Below are 20,077 nucleotides of genomic sequence, written 5' to 3'. Positions count from 1 at the left end.
CTTTAATTGCTACTAATGTCTGAACATTTACCTGAATTTTCTACATTATAAATTATCAGTTTAATTTAAATCCATATCCTCTTGTCTGACAAACCTTTCTCCTCCATCTCATTACCAAGATCTTCAAAATTCTCTATCATTTAAGTTTAGTCACAAACCCAGCTGGTTGGCATGATGTAGGATAAAACTTTTGAGTGGTGTGGCCTTTGTGGCACCAGAAGCTTTGTACTTATTCTGTCCTTTGGATTACTGTAGCCTATGGTTCTTACTCATTGTGTCTTATGAGCAATTTTGGATTATGGGAATTGTGGTTGAAGTGTTGATACAATAGGGAGACATTTGAAAATCACCCACTTACCCTAACTGTAATGACTGAATTGAGGCTGGCCTGAATAGTTTCCTCCAGCTCACAGCTTGTATTTACAGTAAACCTGACATTGCATGAATGCAACCTAATTGAGCTTGTGGTCTGAAGGGACATTCTCCAGACTAAACCTGTCCTAAACATCTAAACACAGCAAGGCTGCTGCAGGACTCCAGTGTTAGGCTGAGGTCCAAATCACCCCCACAGAGCAAGGAGGTTATTTTAACACTTCGGCACGCGGCAGCACCACTGTGTTCTCCCGTGCTGAGGGAATAAGGGAGGAAGAGGCAGGAAGCCACTAGGCTGTAAATCATAATGCTGAGGTGACAATCCATCGTTTTTGTGGCATGTTTATTGTGCTTTTCTCCACTTTTCTCCAAAGGCCTATTTATAACTGGCCACATTCCCATCTCAGAAATGTCTCTCCTGTGTGTTTTAGATTGCACGTTTAACCCTTTGTCCTAGCTATCAAAGATGAAGTTTAAGTGCAAATTGCTTTTGAGTTTTTATTCACTTCATTTATGGATTTTTTGCTCTCTATACAAGTCAAATAAGGTGTGAAGGGAAAATGTTACAACTCGACTGCCATCAAATTTTCTTCAGATAGGAGGGGGAAAATGAGGGAAATGATGGTTAATGGTTGCTCTTATGGAAACACTGAGAAGTCACAGGGTTTTTGTTACTGCTGTGTTCATTTTGTCCCAAAGTTTGTCCTGGTTGCTAGGTGGCTTCCAGGAAGTGAGTGAAGAGGAAAAGGCTTGGGGTCTTCCTGAAACATATCAACTGCAGGAAATCTTAGCAGTAAGGGTCAGTGACCCTGAAACTTACAGGAGTAATGAGTAAAGCACACGCAGTAGGAAGGCCTCAGCTGTCAGTCAAACCTGTATGCTTTATTACTGACTTACCATTTTCTGAAGTACTGTTTAAAGGGACATGCTGCGTATTTTACAAATCATAATCAGTTACCTGCCATAACAAGAGATTCTCAGACCATAGACTGTATGTGAAAGATGGCCAAGGTGATGTCACCCATTAGTTTGCAAAGTCTCTTTTTGAAGACTTGGTTATAGCATTTTTTTTTATTTGTTTGTTTGTTGTTTTGTTTTTTTGGAGCTGAACTGACAATATTATAATAGATGAAGTGCAAAATTATCAGCTAAAACTAGCAAGCGTGGCATCCACAGACTCCACAGCTGCTGTAGTTACATTGCACAGACATGCTAATTAGTAATACAAATAAAGCATTAGAATTTCAGTAACCACAACTGGTGCACATACTTTTGGACAAGTTGTTAGTACAATTACCACAAGTACATCTGATAATAGTTTTCAGATATTTGTATTAGAAAGGATCCAAAAGGCAACATCATGGAGAAGGTTGATAGGTCCAGTTCTGTGACTTAAATAGATGTGTAAAGATGTAGCATAGCTGATAGTAAGTGGCTACAGGTGCTGTGTTGGTACCCACCTGTCATTCAAATCAGTCGTGCTCCTAATAATGCAACCTTTAAGCCCTAACACCATTTAAAGCATGTACTTACAGAAAAATTTACCCCCCTGTACAAAAATAGCTATAAAGACCAAAACCCTCTTTGTAGCATGTTAGTTTAAGCTGTAAAGCATTTTAACACAATGTCTGTTGAGACTGGCTCACTTTAGAAACCAGTGGCCATTCTAGGAACTACTGTCATGATCCTGGGCCGGTGGCCCAGTGCTTTGTGTTCTTTTGGTTATGTTTGGTTATCTCTGATTATGTATGTTTGGTTTCTCTCATGTGGGTCTTCAGTTGGTTATGGGTTTGTGCTTAGTCTGCATTATGTCTTTGTTTACTTCCTGTTTTAGTTTGATAGTTTAGTACTCCCTGTGTGTCCTGTCTAGTTGTCTTCCCTTGTTGATTAGGTAGATTCTGTTCACCTGTGCCCTGTGTTCCCCAGCTGTTTCTTGTTACCCACCATTGCCTTCTGTATGTATTTAAGCCCCTGGGTTTGCTTTGTTCTTTGTCGCGTCATTGATGGTTGTTCTCTGCTGTCCTGCATGTACGTCTGTTTGCTCAAGTCAAGTCTAGTTAGTTTCACGTCTCTCCGTTAAGTGTATGCCAGGGAGAGCTCATGTTAATGTCTGTCAGATTGGGGTAAATAAAGCGAGTGAATGAATTACACCTGTCCCGAGTCTGCTATTTGGGGTCCTCCTTCCTGCCTGCACGGCGGCCTGCCATGACAGAATGACGCGACCACGAATGGACCCCGCAGACTCCGACCCCTACAGTGGCACTCGCCTGGCGCTGGGGGGACCTGCTTTTTGGAACGGTCCCCGGCGACGCCACTCACCTCCTCCTCCTAAGCCACGAGTTATCCGCACTGGCGGAATTTTTTTGTCTCCTGCCGCTCGCTCACCTGTCACTCCGCTCACTGGTCCCTCCCCTCCTCAGCGGGCGCCGCAGCCATGGCGGAAGGGGAATTCCTGGCAGCAGCTGCATGATTCGTCCCCGGAGCCGTGCGGTATGACGCCGCGGTTTTCCACGCCGCAGCCACGGAGGACGAGAACCCGGAGGAAGCAAAGAGACTTTTCGCCGGAGCCGCCGCCCGGAATGACTCCGGAGGAGTCGTTTTTCCGGTTCCTGGGACACAGGGGTCCCTGGCCTCCCAGCGCTTCCGCTTCGCCGCTGCCTGCCGCTGAGGGAGGAAGGCCAAGCTCCCGGCAGCATCGGAGAGAATCGCCGCGGAGTCAGTCACCACAGCTTCAGGTTTCCACACAGCCGTCACCGCTTCATACACCATTAATCATGTCCGTGAGTGACTCTTTGTCTATGCCTGTTTCTTTGCACCCCAAAAAGAAAATAATGGAACCAGATTGTTGTAAACCACTGTGTAAACAGCCCAGTGAGGGATTTAAGCAGGACTCCTGTAAACATGTTTTGGAATTGTGCATTCAGTGGTTTCGGCAACCCTGTGACAAGCAGGGGAAAGCCATAGCACACAGACTTCATGGACTAATAATAGAACACCCCTGGCTTACGGACTCATTACCACCATTAACTCATAGTTATGTAGAGCGAATACTGAGTTGGACTGAACTCCCTTTCCTTCAAAGACCCATAAAACTACTTCTGATACTTTGGCCACAGAAAAGACTGCAGACACCCATTTCCATGCAAGAGATGTTCCGCGGGTGGAGGCAGCCACGGACGGGCTGTCCTCTGCACCCGTACCTGTTTCGCGGGTGGAGGCAGCCACGGACGGGCTGTCCTCTGCACCCGTACCTGTTTCGCGGGGGGAGGCAGCCACGGACGGGCTGTCCTCTGCACCCGTTCCTGTTCCGCGGGTGGGGGCAGCCACGGACGGGCTGACCTCTGCACCCGTTCCTGTTCCGCGGGTGGGGGCAGCCACGGACGGGCTGACCTCTGCACCCGTTCCTGTTCCGCGGGTGGGGGCAGCCACGGACGGGCTGACCTCTGCACCCGTTCCTGTTCCGCGGGTGGGGGCAGCCACGGACGGGCTGACCTCTGCACCCGTTCCTGTTCCGCGGGTGGGGGCAGCCACGGACGGGCTGACCTCTGCACCCGTTCCTGTTCCGCGGGTGGGGGCAGCCACGGACGGGCTGACCTCTGCACCCGTTCCTGTTCCGCGGGTGGGGGCAGCCACGGACGGGCTGACCTCTGCACCCGTTCCTGTTCCGCGGGTGGGGGCAGCCACGGACGGGCTGACCTCTGCACCCGTTCCTGTTCCGCGGGTGGGGGCAGCCACGGACGGGCTGACCTCTGCACCCGTTCCTGTTCCGCGGGTGGGGGCAGCCAGGTCCAAGCCTTCGCATCGGTTTTCAGCGTTAACTGCAGCAGCAGGGTCTCAGTCAGCCTCAGCCTCAGCTCACTCCCAGCCATCTCAGTCAGCTCTCCCTCACTCTCGGTCAGTTTCCACGCAGCCAGATTTCCCTAGCTCTCGGTCAGTTTCCACGCAGCCAGATTTCCCTAGCTCTCGGTCAGTTTCCACGCAGCCTGATTTCCCTAGCTCTCGGTCAGTTTCCACGCAGCCTGATTTCCCTAGCTCTCGGTCAGTTTCCACGCAGCCTGATTTCCCTAGCTCTCGGTCAGTTTCCACGCAGCCTGATTTCCCTAGCTCTCGGTCAGTTTCCACGCAGCCTGATTTCCCTAGCTCTCGGTCAGTTTCCACGCAGCCTGATTTCCCTAGCTCTCGGTCAGTTTCCACGCAGCCTGATTTCCCTAGCTCTCAGCCAGCCGCTCTCCCTCAGCCTCAGTCTGCTGTAGCTCCAGCCACCTCCCAGTCTCAGTCTGCTTCCACGCAGTTCGCTCCTGTAGCACTAGCTCGCCCTCAGTCAGCTCTCCTGTCACCCTCATCCTCACCATCTGACTCACCCGATCTATCTGCAAAGCAGCCCCAGTCGTCGGAGGAGACGGCTGCGCGCCCTGCAATGCAGCCAGGGAGTTCCGCTCAGTCCGAGCCAGGGGGTCCCGCTCAGTCCGAGCGCTCCGCGCCAGAGGGTCCCGCTCAGTCCGAGCCGATGGGGGTCTCCGCTCAGTCCGAGCCAGGGGGTCCCGCTCAGTCCGAGCGCTCCGCGCCAGAGGGTCCCGCTCAGTCCGAGCCGATGGGGGTCTCCGCTCAGTCCGAGCGCTCCGCGCCAGAGGGTCCCGCTCAGTCCGAGCGCTCCGCGCACGAGGGTCCCGCTCAGTCCGAGCGCTCCGCGCACGAGGGTCCCGCTCAGTCCGAGCGCTCTGAGCCAGGGGGTCCCGCTCAGTCCGAGCCGGTGGGGGTCTCTGCTCAGTCCGAGCGCTCCACGTCACCCGAGGGTTCCCCACCAGAGCCCGGGGTCGCCCTTCTCCGCCGCCGCATGCCCCGCGGTCGGCCTCCAGTGTCTGCTCCCCGTCGCCGCCGCCGCATGCCCCGCGGTCGGCCTCCAGTGACCCCTCCTCGTCGCCGCCGCCGCTGGGAGCGCGGTCGGCCTCCAGTGACCCCTCCTCGTCGGCGCCGCATGCCGCGCGGTCGGCCTCCAGTCTCGTCTCTTCGTCGTCGTCGTCGCCGCCGCCGCTGGGAGCGCGGTCGGCCTCCAGTCTCGTCTCTTCGCCGCCGCCGCTGGGAGCGCGGTCGGCCTCCAGTCTCGTCTCTTCGCCGCCGCCGCTGGGAGCGCGGTCGGCCTCCAGTCTCGTCTCTTCGCCGCCGCCGCTGGGAGCGCGGTCGGCCTCCAGTCTCGTCTCTTCGCCGCCGCCGCTGGGAGCGCGGTCGGCCTCCAGTCTCGTCTCTTCGCCGCCGCCGCTGGGAGCGCGGTCGGCCTCCAGTCTCGTCTCTTCGCCGCCGCCGCTGGGAGCGCGGTCGGCCTCCAGTGACTCCTCTTCGTTGCTGCCGCCGCCGCTGGGAGCGCGGTCGGCCTCAAGCCACGCCACGTCCACGCCGCCGCCGCTGGAGGCGCGGGCGGCCCCCAAGACTGAGTTGCCACTTTTGTGGTTTCCTTGGCAGGCCCCCTGAATGGTGTCTTTGGGGTGTTTGGTCACTCATGTTTTGTTTTTGGACTCTTTTTCCAGCCTTGTGCTGCCGCTTTTGTTTCTGTACTAGTTCGTTTTTTGGACTTTGCTGCCCTTTTGGCCTTATTGTCTCGAGCCCTCCGTCCTGGTCCCCCGCCTCCCACCCTGGTTGGGGTTTTGTTTTTCGTTGCGGCCGTCGGGAGCCGGCCCTTGAGGGGGGGGTACTGTCATGATCCTGGGCCGGTGGCCCAGTGCTTTGTGTTCTTTTGGTTATGTTTGGTTATCTCTGATTATGTATGTTTGGTTTCTCTCATGTGGGTCTTCAGTTGGTTATGGGTTTGTGCTTAGTCTGCATTATGTCTTTGTTTACTTCCTGTTTTAGTTTGATAGTTTAGTACTCCCTGTGTGTCCTGTCTAGTTGTCTTCCCTTGTTGATTAGGTAGATTCTGTTCACCTGTGCCCTGTGTTCCCCAGCTGTTTCTTGTTACCCACCATTGCCTTCTGTATGTATTTAAGCCCCTGGGTTTGCTTTGTTCTTTGTCGCGTCATTGATGGTTGTTCTCTGCTGTCCTGCATGTACGTCTGTTTGCTCAAGTCAAGTCTAGTTAGTTTCACGTCTCTCCGTTAAGTGTATGCCAGGGAGAGCTCATGTTAATGTCTGTCAGATTGGGGTAAATAAAGCGAGTGAATGAATTACACCTGTCCCGAGTCTGCTATTTGGGGTCCTCCTTCCTGCCTGCACGGCGGCCTGCCATGACAACTACAGCTTTTGACACTTCAGCATCAGCTTCATGTTTAGCCCCAGAGGCTAATGCTTGCACATATGGGCCTCACTGCATATGCACATTACCCTCAATGCAATGGAAACGCTAACAGAGTTTTTTTTTGTTGTGGCTAATGTACCCCTGAGCTGCTGGTAGAGATGATGAGTGGGAACAGAAGTTTTTAATTTTCAAGTCTGTAATCTTCAGATCAAAAGCAGAGCGAGCACAGTGAGCTGTGAGAGGAAACACCACCGGTGGCAGGCTGCAACTTCTTAGCAATCAGTGTTGCATCAATGAGTGCAGTGTCATCTTATTAAAATACATTTTTAATAAATAAATAGAAACCTTGCAGTCACCTTTGTGACTTCTTTACTGTCTTCTGTTCAGAGAGTAGAAAAAGGTGCAGTAACAGAGCCCAGGTACCGATCGTTGTGTATCATGGTGCAATCTAACATCGTCTTTGGGTCCACTGTTCTGAGGTCATTATTTTTCCCAAATGTCTGTCTAAGTGGGAAACAGATACAAGGCGCTATCTTTGACTCACTATCATGAGAAATTGCCTCACTGTCTGTGTAAATAAATTCCATGGCACAACATGTAGTTGTGTGCATGCTACAGGCTGTTTGGCGTTGCCTGAATTTAGATCACACGGTCAGTGCCCGATGTTTTCCTGTGAGCAGAGATGGGAGGAAACCGTCTGCTGCACATCTCAGACCAATCGGGGAGAGGAAGGAAATCACTTTCTACTGTTTGGCTAGAGCATGTTAAGGAATTGTGAGCCATCTGCCCCACGGTAGCTGTGACGACCTGGACAAGAGATAAGGGGAGGATGGGAACAGTCTACATACCCACTCAGACTGGAAGAGTTACAGCAGACTGGAAGGCAGCTTAATCCTCTGCCTGTGGATGATTCCTTGCTCCCAGGCTGCCAAAGCAGTCTGCCTCAGTCTCTCTCTCTCTCTCTCTCACACACACACACACACACACACACACACACACACACACACACACACACACACACACAGACAGAGAGAGAGAGCAGAGGGAGAGTTCCCGCTGATGAATCCCCAGGTTTTCCCGCATTTGAGCAGATGTGGAACCCTAGGATATTTATAGTCATTTAGGGAACCATGTCTGGTAGCCAGAGAATTTTCCTGTCCTGTATCTATCCTGCTGGATATCCCCTCAAATCCAATAAGTGGTTCCTCATTCTCTCTCAGAGAAGAATTGGTCACTGGGGTATGTGAGGGATGGAGCCAGAGCACAGGAGGATGTAGAAATCCATTATGGAGCAACAGAGCCGCTCGGAGACGCCTCCACAGAGGTTGTGTGGAAAAATAAATATGAAACTGGAACCAACAGCCCTATTTCCTCTTTAAGGTAGGCATATTATGTCTACACTTAGTTTAAAAGCAAAGTTTCTGTTAATGAAAAGAGGTGTGAGGCAGTTAACAGCTGGAATTCCTAATGCTTGGTGAAGGTTTAAACAGCAGTCATGTTTCATTTAAATGATGCTATTGAGATCAGGCACACATACCAAGAGGTCCAAACTAATTAAGATTTCTCATAAAACTGTAGTAAAGACTTAGTATAAGTGTTATTCTAGCAAAGTTCAAGACATTTCATAGATGACCAGATCTGTTAGTCATCTATAGCTGAGCCGGTTGTCAGTTGTTCTCTTTCCAGTAAAAAGGCCTGTGTTGACAGAGCAGCAGGAAGGATGGTACCAGCTCAAGGAGCTTAGTGTTTCCTCCACTGTGGAGCTGCTTAACGCTTTTTTTTTTTTTTTTTTTTTTTTTAGGGGCGAGGGGGATGTGACACTGGGGGTAAGTTGGGTAAGTGACACCAAGGAAGTGTGTTGTGTGTGGTCATACAAGCGGCGTTGTCACTGAGCTGGCTGTGTCGGGTGGCGGCGCAGCAGGGGAGCTGGCTGGGGGTCTGAAGCTGAGCTGCGGAGCGTGTCACTCCGCTGGCCCATTAATCATTCCCAGCCTGCCCTGCTTCAGCGCCTCAAAGGGGCTCGATGTGCACGCACTAGGTGGTCCCGATGCCACCCTGGAAGCCCCAGTCAGCTCCATGTAGACAGACGATGGACACAAAGAGTTGAGCATCACACACATGTGCATCTATTTCATCTCGACTACGTGAACAACGAGGCGCCCCGTGAACGAACAAAAATAAACACTCTGAAATGTCTTCGCCATTCAACTTGCTGCACTAACAGTGTCGTCTGCTGTCAAATAAATGTAAGAATGAAAATAATTATAACCATGATATTATTTAGCATCGAAAAGTGAGTATAATCTGAGTCTAAGTCTGAGTCTGAGTCTGAGTCTCCTTTATGTAGGAGTACATGAGTCAGTGAAAATTCCCAAATGTGAAATTTGTGTATTTGCATATAATGTAAGAACAATCTGTCTCTATCACTGAAACAAAAAGCAAGTTATTATAGGGTCATAGCTGCTAATGTTGGAGGATAATAAAGTTAAAGTTAGTTTGACATGTTATTGGTAAATTTAAAAAAAGCTCCTATGATCTGACATATTTGAGTGTCCTGTTTTTCATGTTTGCTCATTTTATGTGAATTTTCTGAAGTTTGGTTTTACACCTGTCTTGGTGGGTTTATTTTAAAGTGGATGCTTTTATTTATTTGAAAGAGGAAAGTTGGTGGTGTATAAAGAAAACTAAACTAGAAAAGAGTCTCCAATCAAGGGAAAATATAAAAGTTTGGCTCCTTTATTGGCTGCAAACAAGATGCTCTGGAAACAGTGATGGAGAGAAGGGACAAACTGTTATCCATCATGCATGACTGATGACCCTCTACACCATCTCCTACAGAGGAGCAAATTTCAGAGTCAGAGGAGCAAATTTCAAATAGACTTAGACAGATCTATCTATCTATCTATCTATCTATCTATCTATCTATCTATCTATCTATCTATCTATCTATCTATCTATCTATCTATCTATCTATCTATCTATCTATCTATCTATCTAAATAGTCAAGCAGTTTCTGTGAATCACCAGCTCAAGACCATCATTCAGCCGGAGATGCTATACTCTTGGCTGTTTTGCATGGTGCGTAAGTTCAGACATGCAGTGAGACAAGCTGAAGGTGACACCTGTGCAACATGAGTCAAACTGTATTCTGCACTGTGCAATAAATTCAGTAAAAACTGCTGGATGTACTGCACTTGTTGTCAAAAAGATATATTTTGGGCCATTTTCATCACAGCATGTGTCAAACTCAACCACCAAAATGTTCCTGCTAGCATTGTGTGCTTCATGTAATCAGACAGAGCTCAAACGCTTTGGATTCAAATGTAAAATAAAGCAATCTGCATGTTGGATCTGAGCATGCTCTGCGCTAGTGGACACTGGAGTTCTGGTGTCCAACAGCCCCTGCATGAAGACTACGAGCAGTAAATGAGAGTGAACATGCTCCACTCAAAACACTGAGTCACCTCTCCAAACCACCATCCGAAACTTAGCAGAACAAGATTTTTCAGTATGTTCTTAAAAGCCTGAGTGAAACCTTTCTGGCTCGAACAGCCGTGTCTGTGTTGAATTATGAGCTCAACAAAACAAAATCCTCAAAACATGCAGCCTTTACCCAGAGGACACTGGATTGTAGCAGAGCGTGGATTTTTTTGAGATCCCCCAAATACATCTCTTTGTTTTATGGTTTGGTTGTATACAGAGAAACCTTTTACCAAAGTCACACAGGCTTATGTTGCAAGACAGACTGGAGGCGACAGAGCGAGGGCCAATTTCAGAAGTATTGTTCTCCATTTGTAATCGTGACAGAGCTAAATGATGTTTTTCTGGAACCACTACGAATCTGGTTCCAGCACAGAGGATCGCCTAACACGGAGCCTTAATCACAGAAAATGTAGGCTTTAGTCCTACTGAGCAGAAGTTTGGGAATGTCAACAGGACGAGCTGTTGAAACGTTACAAGGGAGACGCTGAATCCCAGTCGTGTCAAGCTGTCGTGAACCCGGGCGGGTCTGTGAAGTGCAATATTTAAAGCCTTCTTTTTTCTGTATATACACGTGTATATTTCTGTAGATATTGACAGTTTTTTTTTTCTAGACACACTAAGCATTGATTTCCCATAATCCAGACACCCAGCATGCTTTTAGGTTTATGATGATGGACAAACAGCCTCAGCAAAGAGTAGGTGTAGCATGGACCAAAGACTGTATGCAAAATATTTGGAGGGAAGAAGTGTCCCAAAAAGGAAAGGTGTTTATTTTTTATCACATACTGTATATAACAGATGGCTGTAAGTACTGTGACATCACCCACTGCTTAGTGAAGTCCTGTGGTGAAGCTTTAAGCTGAGCATTTCAGCCTTTGGCTTGTTGGTTTTGGTCATTACAAGCGAGGGGTGGATTTTACTGAGAAACCGAAGGACACCACACTTGAACCATGCACTGCTTTATCTTCCCTTTTGACTCTAAAGGGACCATAATTTACAAAATGAACATCATGTTGGATTAAATAAGACTTGAAATGAGCAACTATGAACGTAAACTCATTAAGAAAGTGTTTACTGGTCACAGAGCAAAGAAACAAAGGGCAGCCAGAGGGGTTGCAACCATCTTTCATAAACTGTCAGTCATATTTATATGATGGTAAATTAGAATAAATTATGTTGTGGTAATTATAGTATATAAAATGTAACTTTTTTTTTAAATTATGGGTCTACTTAAGGCTATATTAAAATTACTGATTACATTCTTTATGCTCTATTTTTTTGTTATCAACAATTATATGTTGTATTTGTTGAACTAATTCATAGGAATTTTTTAATAGTTTGTAATTTTGTGATAATTTGTTATGGGGTTTTTTTTTTCTGAGTGCATCCAAGTAAACTGTTAATAAGTGGCTCAAACATAAACACTGTTAATTCATATTACTGATTAAAAGAATGTACCTCATTTATGATGAGATATGGGACAAAACAAAGCACTGATTAACTCTTTGCATTCACATCTCAGTTGTTGGGGTTTACTTCAACAAACAGAAACCAAAAAGAGTCTGTAATTTTTCAAGTCTCTAAAAAGCAGCAAGATAAACTTGGAAATAAGTGGCCGCTCAAAAACTGGATAGGAAAAGAGAAGAAAATGCCGTGGTGAGGGACTGTGGATCTCCTCACAGTTTCCACAGCGGCTGTCTCCAGTTTGCTGCCTTAGTTCAGTTTTTCTCCAGAGGAGCTGTCACATGAGCTGTTCTGATAGAGTTTTTTCATATTCATAAGAAAAGCACCGGCGAGTCTGCTTCATATTTGATTTTACTGATTGAAACAAATTGCTTTATTACTGCCTGCAATTTTCTCTCCCATTGGCCACACCATTTGAGATTTCCTCCCCCGTGCCTCCATGCTGCAGTCGAGTGCTGACATGTTCTAGATGACTGAGACTCGTCAGTCCGTCGGACTGGCAGTCAAGTCCCGATTGGATTCTGTCAAGGGTGTCTGACTTTCCATGCTGCTACGATGCCAGAAATGTTCCTGAGTGTTTCCTCACCTGCAGCACACCTGTTTCCTATTAACTGCTCTTTATTTAACATATCTTTCTATTTTCTTCTCATTATTTCAGCTTTATTAAAAGCGCTTTGTATTGCTGTTTTTGAGTCTTGGTCATTTTTAGACTATTTGCACAGCACATATGAAGGTTGTTTTAAACCCAAAGGGAAAAGGCTGTGGATCATTAAGCACCCACAACAGGAGCATGCTGCTCACTATAACATTTACTTTGTTTTTGATTATTATCATTATCCCTATCACGGTTATTCCTCACCAATGCCTTGTTTTTGGGTACTTCACTTACTATGAGAGGCATTGAACCCCTTGTTAAAGAAAGTCTGTCTCATCATCTATAAACACAGCTTGTTTCCATTCCTGTATTATGCAGCTTGTTAAGATGGTGTATTGAAATATTATACCCATCAAAACAGAAGTCATCAAAACAAAAACAATCCCAGAAATAACTGTCCTATGGCTATTGTTGCCGTTAAAAAAAAAAATCAAACCCCCCACAAATATGTCTCAGCTTCCAAATTAAACAAAAAGGGCTGACTTTGTCCTCCTGGCATTGGCACACAGTGATAGGCCAGAGAATGATGGAGGTGGGGGGATAAGGAAGGGGGGAACAGGACGAGAGGGAGAGCGAAGGGACCCAAATGCAGCTTCTATTACAAGAAAACCTATGACATCATGCTTTACAGAAATTCTTCTCTCCCGTCACATGGGCCGCTGCCATGGAGCTGAAATGAGACCCAGATGGTGAGCAGGCCTGGCCTGGCCTAACCTGGCATCCCAGGGGGAGGCGGGTGGCACAGTCACCGTCAGCAGAAACAGTGTCAGTGGTCCCATTCAGCCACACGGACAAAGGCTGATGCATACTTGAAATCATCATGGCTCAGTTGTAAACTGAACATGAAAGCAGGCCTTGGATGTGGAGCGGTTGTGTAAAAACTTAAATGGCAAATGTGGCGTCCTTGTATCGTGAGGCTCCCTCCTGCCTGTAGCAGTGTCTCCCCTCTCTCTCTCTCTCTCTGAGCTGCTGCTTTCTAAAGGTACTCATAACTTGACTGATTTGAAAGTCTGATTCGATTGAATCCAAGTGGTAGCCCGGCTGTACAAATGCAAATCAACTTAAACACCGACACTTCTTTCAGATGAAAATATTGCGACAGCATCCACTTTTATGTGGGTAAAAGTGCACATTAACATCCATTTTAACTGGTTTTAAAATTCAGATGAAGACATTTTAAACACGAGTGCTGCTGTTAGCACCACTTGAGTTCATTTAAGAGGACTGTTGGGACACATCTGACAAAAACGAGAACAAAAAAAAAGTCTGGCAACCACTTAAAAGGCAGCTGTAGTATTGATTTGAAATCTTCTATCTTATTTACCATCAAACCTAGCGGCTCTTTAAGGATACGTGAACATGCATTTAGATTCTTTATTACAGAGTGTACTGAGATGTGCTGCACAGACTGGGAGCGGAGCCAGCAGGCAACTGATACAATCACATCCTAATTCAGCTACCTTGTGGGTGGCAAATAGGTTGGCTCTTACTCACAGAGATATCTGTGTAGGTTTAATGAATGCCTAACACTGTTTTCTACTAGTAACTGAGTTTGTGTTAAAATGTGAGCAGATCTCTATCACACATCACCGGGTGGCTTGATGAAATCTCTCCCACAATTTATTTATTTTATTTTTTTTAACACCTAGAGCTGCATAAAAGGCCACAAACCATAAGAGCAGACATGTGGAGATACATGAGCATGTGCATCCAAAGTGTGAGACTGACCGAGCCTCCAGTTGACTTATAGCCATTAGAAAACAGAACATCACATGGCAGGGTGACAGCAAAAACAAAGCTGAAATTGGACAAGTGCAAAATTACACGTATGAGTGACTGAGGCGACCATTTTCATCTTGCCTCAAAACCCACTTGGCAAGCCAAAGTTTCCCACAGTCCCCTTCACAGCCCATCAGTCAGTCAGGCCAGAGAGGAGCGGGGGCCTAACTGTCAGGGGTCAGTGCTACGCTGAACACGGAGAGAATATGAAGCAGCTGCCTGGGACAGGAGAGCCTGATGTGTCACCATATGTGTGCGTTTCCCAACATTATGCATTCCTTTATATAACTGATTATGGCTCACGGTCAAATATGATCACGCACTGAGTAATTAAACAAGCACGGCGCTCGTTGTTTGCAGGCTTTATGGGGAGATCCTTGTTCGAAACGTTTGCATGCAGCTGGTGTGTGTGGAACTCCTTTAGTGTCTGTTATGTAATCAAAACAGGGCGAGCTTGCAATCAAAAATTATTTTAGAGCAAAACTATAAATCCTGCACTTAGAAAAATGTGGAAAACCTGTCAGTATAAGACACTTTTTATTAGAATGCTGATCTGAAAGCTTTGCAAAACTTTTGTTAAACTGGAAGTCAGCTTTCAGTGAACACGCACCGCAATATTCAATGCATGGAAAGCAAAAACTTTTATAGTCACATTTATTTTACTTTTCATAAAACATTTTTAAGAGCAGAATCTGCAGCTTTGCTTTGAAAACTATTGTTGATTACATACCTTTTTTGCTTGATTTCAACCAGTTTTTATAGTCGTGAATAATAAAGTTACAAAAAGACTTAGCTGTGGGCCACACAGAGATTTAAAAAAAAAAAAAGGCTACTTTTGCACAGTAAGTTAAAATGTGCAGAGACTTGCGTTTATAATAAGAATTAATAATGAATAGAAACAAGCCTTCATGAGAAATGCAATACTAAATAAACAATTTAGTTTATTTCTGATGTAAAATATCTACCTAAAAAAAAAAAAAAAAGCTGCTTGTAACTCCAGAGACACAGCTTTGGTTTTGTGTCTCTTTGTGTCCCTTTAGTGATTCTTTGTAGTCAGTAAGTCTCTTTGTGGCTGCTTTGCATCCTTTTGTACTCATGTGAGTCTCTTTGTAATCTTTTCAGTCTCTGTACTGTAATTTTGCATCTCTCTCTTTTTTCATCTTGCATTGCCTTCTGCATGTCCTTGCAGTCATTTTCTGTCTCTTTGCAAATGTTAACATTCACTTCATATGGAAGTTATGAAGAAACACTGGGTGGCCAAACGCATTCCGTGGGGTGAGAGGGAGGGGAGGGACCCGTGCCACTCTTTTTTTTTATGGACAAATTTGTCAGTCGTGCACCTCCAGCTGATAGGAATGCGAAGCCTGCTGCTGCCAACATAAATGCCTTTTGACAAAATGATGGCGACCCTGCATGCGAAGTCATGGGAAGTTGACTTTGTCTTGAACAATAAGTGAAACCAACTCTCCCATAACCGCGCCGCTTTTTCTCACTCTTCCCTCAATATCATAACGTCCTACAGCAGGGAGGAGAAATCCCGACAGATCATTAGCGCCACAACTCTGCATCCCCACTGCCAGGCCATATGGACCCAGCGCTCAATGGAAACAACCCCCCCTCCCCTGGGTCCTCTTCTTTCATGCTAAGGTGTCAGGCCACCCTTATTATTTCCTCTTTGGAAGACATGCTCAGTCTGGCTTTTCTGCGGTTTTATCTGATGACACCACTCGCACAAAGAGTGAGGTGGTGTAAAGGGGGCCTCCCACTGACAGCGAGATGGATGTCACAAGTGACAAGCCTTTGTTTTAGTAAAATACACTCACATGCTGGCTTTGCAGGGGCGAAAGGCGGAGGCCAAGGGGAACAACTTGTTCACTTGTTCCGTTTGGTTGAGCAAACCATGGCAGTGTCGGGACTTGTTACATTTCCAGGTTTGCTTCGCCTTAGCTGTTGATATAAACCCTGCTGCTCTGTTCAAAGTAATAAGCATCGCAGCAAATACGCTCTCTCTACAATAAAAACTCCGATCTGGCTTCAGATTACCTCGCGCTTTGTCCTCCTCTCTGAATAGTTTACTGCCTCTAAAGTGGCAGTTTATACTCTACGTGCCAAAAATGTCAATAAAACCGCCCTAATCGCTCGTCCAATCTGTAATAGCACCTGCTTATGGAAACACAACACGCCCCTGCAGTGTATCTCTGCAGCTGCAATGTTTCCTTCCTATTAAAGCTCCTACTACAGTCGGAAACACGCGGGACAAAATGCAATCACGCATTTGGACAGGCGCACTTTGTTTGCTGAAATGACTTCCTGCCTTTTCTTTCCTATTCAAGGATTTATTCTGGAAGTTGATAAAGATCAAGGGGTACCAAAGTGCTTTTTTTCTGCAGAGCTAATATAGAGTATTAAGCTGGTAAACAACAATTAAAAGATTTTTATGTTTTATGTTTGCGCCCCTGTGTCCGGGAAATTATTTACGTTTGTAGCTGTAAGTCATCTAAAATGCATGTTTCTTTTAATTTTATTAGTATTTTTCTGAACTAAATTGGTGAATTCTTCAGTTTACTGAAACAATTTGCAGTTTATTTATTCCCAAGTTTTGTTGGATCTTTTTACGCCTCTGAAAATAGATTTTGCTTTTTCCTCAGGTTGTTTCAACAACAGTTTATTTGGTTTGAGACGTATAAAAAGCATAATAAGTATAATCAATAATGTAGCTTAATTTTTCAAGTAAGTAATTCTAAGAGGCGTTTTAGTTTGATTCAGGCGTCTCTTCTGTGGGTTTTTACTGAGCAGGTCCTGAAATTTCAGCTTGCTCTTGACACATGAGGCCTTTTTTCCCTCTTTGCCTCAGATAAAATTTATTTAGCCAAAGGCAAAGGAATTCAATTCGAATTTAATGATCAAAATTTACCATCTGGTCCTGTGCATAAAGTAAACATTTTTAGACTAGACGCGTTAAGATATTTTTAAAATAAGAGGATAAAATTCTGAGGGGAGCTCTATTTGTGTTTTATTCCAAGTAAGAAGAACAAAAGTAAACGAATAATGACCTGGACTGAATTATTATGTGTGTGTGTGTGTGTGAGTAACAGCAGAAAACACGGATAACAATACAACAATTGTTTGTTTGCTTGTTTTTTTTTTTGGGGGGGGGGGGGGGGGGGTTTACAGTAGTATTGACGTGAATGTTAGTCAGCAAAAATAAATATTTCCACAGTGAAGGACAAAACGGGGGGATGCCTTACCGACACACTCGTTGGCTTCTCTGGCTGTGGCGCGCTGCCAGGGTCGGTCATAGTGGAAAGGTTTGCACCTGTCGCACTCCGGTCCCGCCGTGTTGTGTTTGCACTCGCAAACCAGATTCCCCTCTCTGTCCTTGACGCACTTTGACGCGTGCCCGTTGCACTTGCACCGTCCTCCGACCTGCAGGTCCGACACTGCGTAAAAGTAGGAGTCGCGGGCCAGCTCGGAGTCGTCCTCGTTCTCGTCCCCAAAAGTGTGAAGCCGGCTGAAGATCACTTTGATGTCGGTGGCCGTCACCCAGTCCTGCAGCACCGGGGAGTTATCGAAGTCGTGCGCCGACGGTCTGCCGTCCAGGGTGCTGAAGGCTATGAGCCCACCTGTCAGAGGGTGCATGTCTGTGTGGGAGTCCGTGCAGATTGCCTCTTGCTCGTTTTGCTTCGTAATTGTTGCCTTGTTCTGCCTGTTGTACATCTTCTTGCACTGAGTAGAATAAAACTGAAATGGCACCCACGATTTGCCATAGTCCATGGACTTGTAGATCGCCATGGACTCGGGTCTGGGTGAGCAGAACTGCAGGCTCACATATGTGACCTCAAACTTTTTACCCAAGGACAAGGTGAGGGTGACGTTCTGCGGATACTGCACGTAGTTTTCAGACTGCCAGCAGGTGAGATTGTGAGGGTTGTTGAGGTCTGTCAAATAGGCAGGTGGATGGGACTTTTTGGGATCTCCTGCGTCGCACGTGTGACAGTCCCTAGTCCTCTCTTCTCCTTTCTCGGTCACCACACAGTAGCGGGCGGCCGGAGTGCCGCAGGTGCTGGACACGCGCACGTCCTTCCCAAAAGCGGAGTTGACGAAGTCGGGGATGCATCTCCGAGGATTCCCGTTCTCATCATAGCACGGGTCCGGAGGGGAAGACTGTGCAGCAAACATGCTGAACCCGTATCCTCCAAAGACACATTTGGTAAGCGCAGAAACTGTCACCAAGGTGACCCAAATCTCCAAAATCCTTTGCATTGTAATCCGTGCGTCGCAGGGACTCTTGCGCTGAAAAGCAATGAGGACAAAATAATCAGTCAACGGCGCTACAGTCAGTTATTAAGAAATAAAGACAACTATTAAACAATAATTAATGCTGATGAAGAAATTGGAGATTGGCTTAGGACGCAAAAAAATAACCATGAAAGGGAATAAATGTGTGTGAAATATTCTTACAAGGCAAAGAAAACTCCACCCAGATCACTACCTCCAAATATACTGCTCAGCCTGAAAGTGTAGAAGAACTCCAAAGAATTTGGAGACACAGCCTATCCGATTTACGCACGAAAAAAGAAGAAACTCCTGCTATAAAGTTTCTTCTCTCTTTAAAAAATGGAGAATAAAACCAAGATATGGCAAATGCCCAGTTGGCTCTGACTCTCCCTCTGCCTCTGCCTGTCCACTCAGTCACACCTCTGCCCACCTCAGTCTCTTTCTGTCCCATTCCCTCTCTGTTATAATAGAAAAAAAAGGGGGCTCCGCTCATTCAGGAGTCGGAGCTTTCTTTGAGTGTCACAGATGTCGGAGAGGGAGCAGCGACATCTTCCGATTCATTTTGGAAACTACAAGTTTGAAGTTTAGAATTATGCAGTAATTTAATTTTAAGCTACACAGTTTTTACTTAGTACTGTATGCATGGCTTGTAAAAACAGAATACATCTGAGATACTATCACTGGCCACAGTGGTTTCAACCACATCCTTATCTTTACTCAGAGGAAATCGGCTGTGCTTGCAGCCCCGGCAAGCTACAAGAAGCAAGAGACTTTCTTTCTTTTTATGCTGTTAGTGTCTAATATGGCCGCAAATTAATGATGCAACATTTGCAAGTGGAAGTAAAGTCATTGCTGGCCAGACAAACTTCCTGTCAGAAAAACTGTACATTAAAAAACATTCATCAGAACTGTCCAGAAGAAATAAAACCCAATAAAAGACTTCATTATTTTACAGATAGCCACTTTTGTCAAAACTTGAATCCGGATCTTTATTTTTTAACTCTCATTTATTGTTTAAATTTGAAACCCTCATGGAAACACACGTGTTGCATATTGTAAACTTATGAAAACTACTGTATGTGGCCACATGAATGTAAATATTCAGGTACCATTAGTAAGGGAGGAAATGGAGAATATTTAGTTGGGTAATTTATGTGAAACATAAAAGCATAATCTATTTAAACCAGCCTTTATTTCTGGTAACTTCTATTTAAACTGTAATTCTGATTAATGTGCAACAGCTGGGTTGTTTTGAAGAAAGGGGAAGCTGATAAATGTGTCACAGTTGCGAAACTATTTCTGGTGTCGTTGGAGTCCACGTACGCTGTGACAACATACTGTAAGGTGAAAGAGAAAACGCTCACAAAACAACAACAAGTGAAGCACATCTGCCAATTATCTCAGCTCATTGCTCATCAAATTACCAATACGCGACACAAAATTAATTTGACCTGCCGAGTCAAGTCAAGTCTCTTTATTGTTAATACCACATATGTGCAGCACATACAGAGAATTGAAACTGCATTACTCTCAGGTGGAACGGTGTAAACACAAATCTAAATCTGAATTTGCACAGTACAAATAAAAGTATAAAAGAATGTAGAAAGTACTAAAATTTAAGACATAAATTTAAACAAATCTAAAAATAATAAGTAAAACATATAAAGTCTTTGAAGTGGTAGTGCAAAGATGTGACATGCAAACAGTTCTTCATTGCACAGATTCAAAAAAAAGTGCTGGAAACATTCCACAGAGATTTTGCTCCACATCGACATGACCGCATCACAGTTGCTGCAGATTTGTCGGCTGCACATCCGTGA

At 45.7% G+C, this 20,077-nt stretch overlaps 1 protein-coding gene across 1 annotated transcript in view; it reads right to left on the bottom strand.

Moving 5' to 3' along the window:
• ntn1b (netrin 1b) overlaps window positions 1-18,673 on the bottom strand; it is a 51,909-nt gene extending 33,236 nt beyond the window's left edge. The window contains exons 1-2 of the mRNA XM_030735535.1: window positions 18,441-18,673; window positions 17,228-18,272 (exon numbers count right to left, since the gene is read on the bottom strand). Coding sequence (XP_030591395.1) covers window positions 17,228-18,242 — 1,015 coding nt within the window. The 5' untranslated portion in view covers window positions 18,243-18,272; window positions 18,441-18,673. The remainder of the gene's footprint in view (window positions 1-17,227; window positions 18,273-18,440) is intronic.
• Between the last annotated feature and the right edge of the window lie 1,404 nt (window positions 18,674-20,077).

This window comes from Archocentrus centrarchus, chromosome 8, assembly GCF_007364275.1.
Source record: "Archocentrus centrarchus isolate MPI-CPG fArcCen1 chromosome 8, fArcCen1, whole genome shotgun sequence".
NCBI classification, from domain to species: Eukaryota; Metazoa; Chordata; class Actinopteri; order Cichliformes; family Cichlidae; genus Archocentrus; species Archocentrus centrarchus.
Note: the sequence above shows the minus strand (reverse complement) of the source record. Positions and strands in the feature narration are given on the sequence as shown.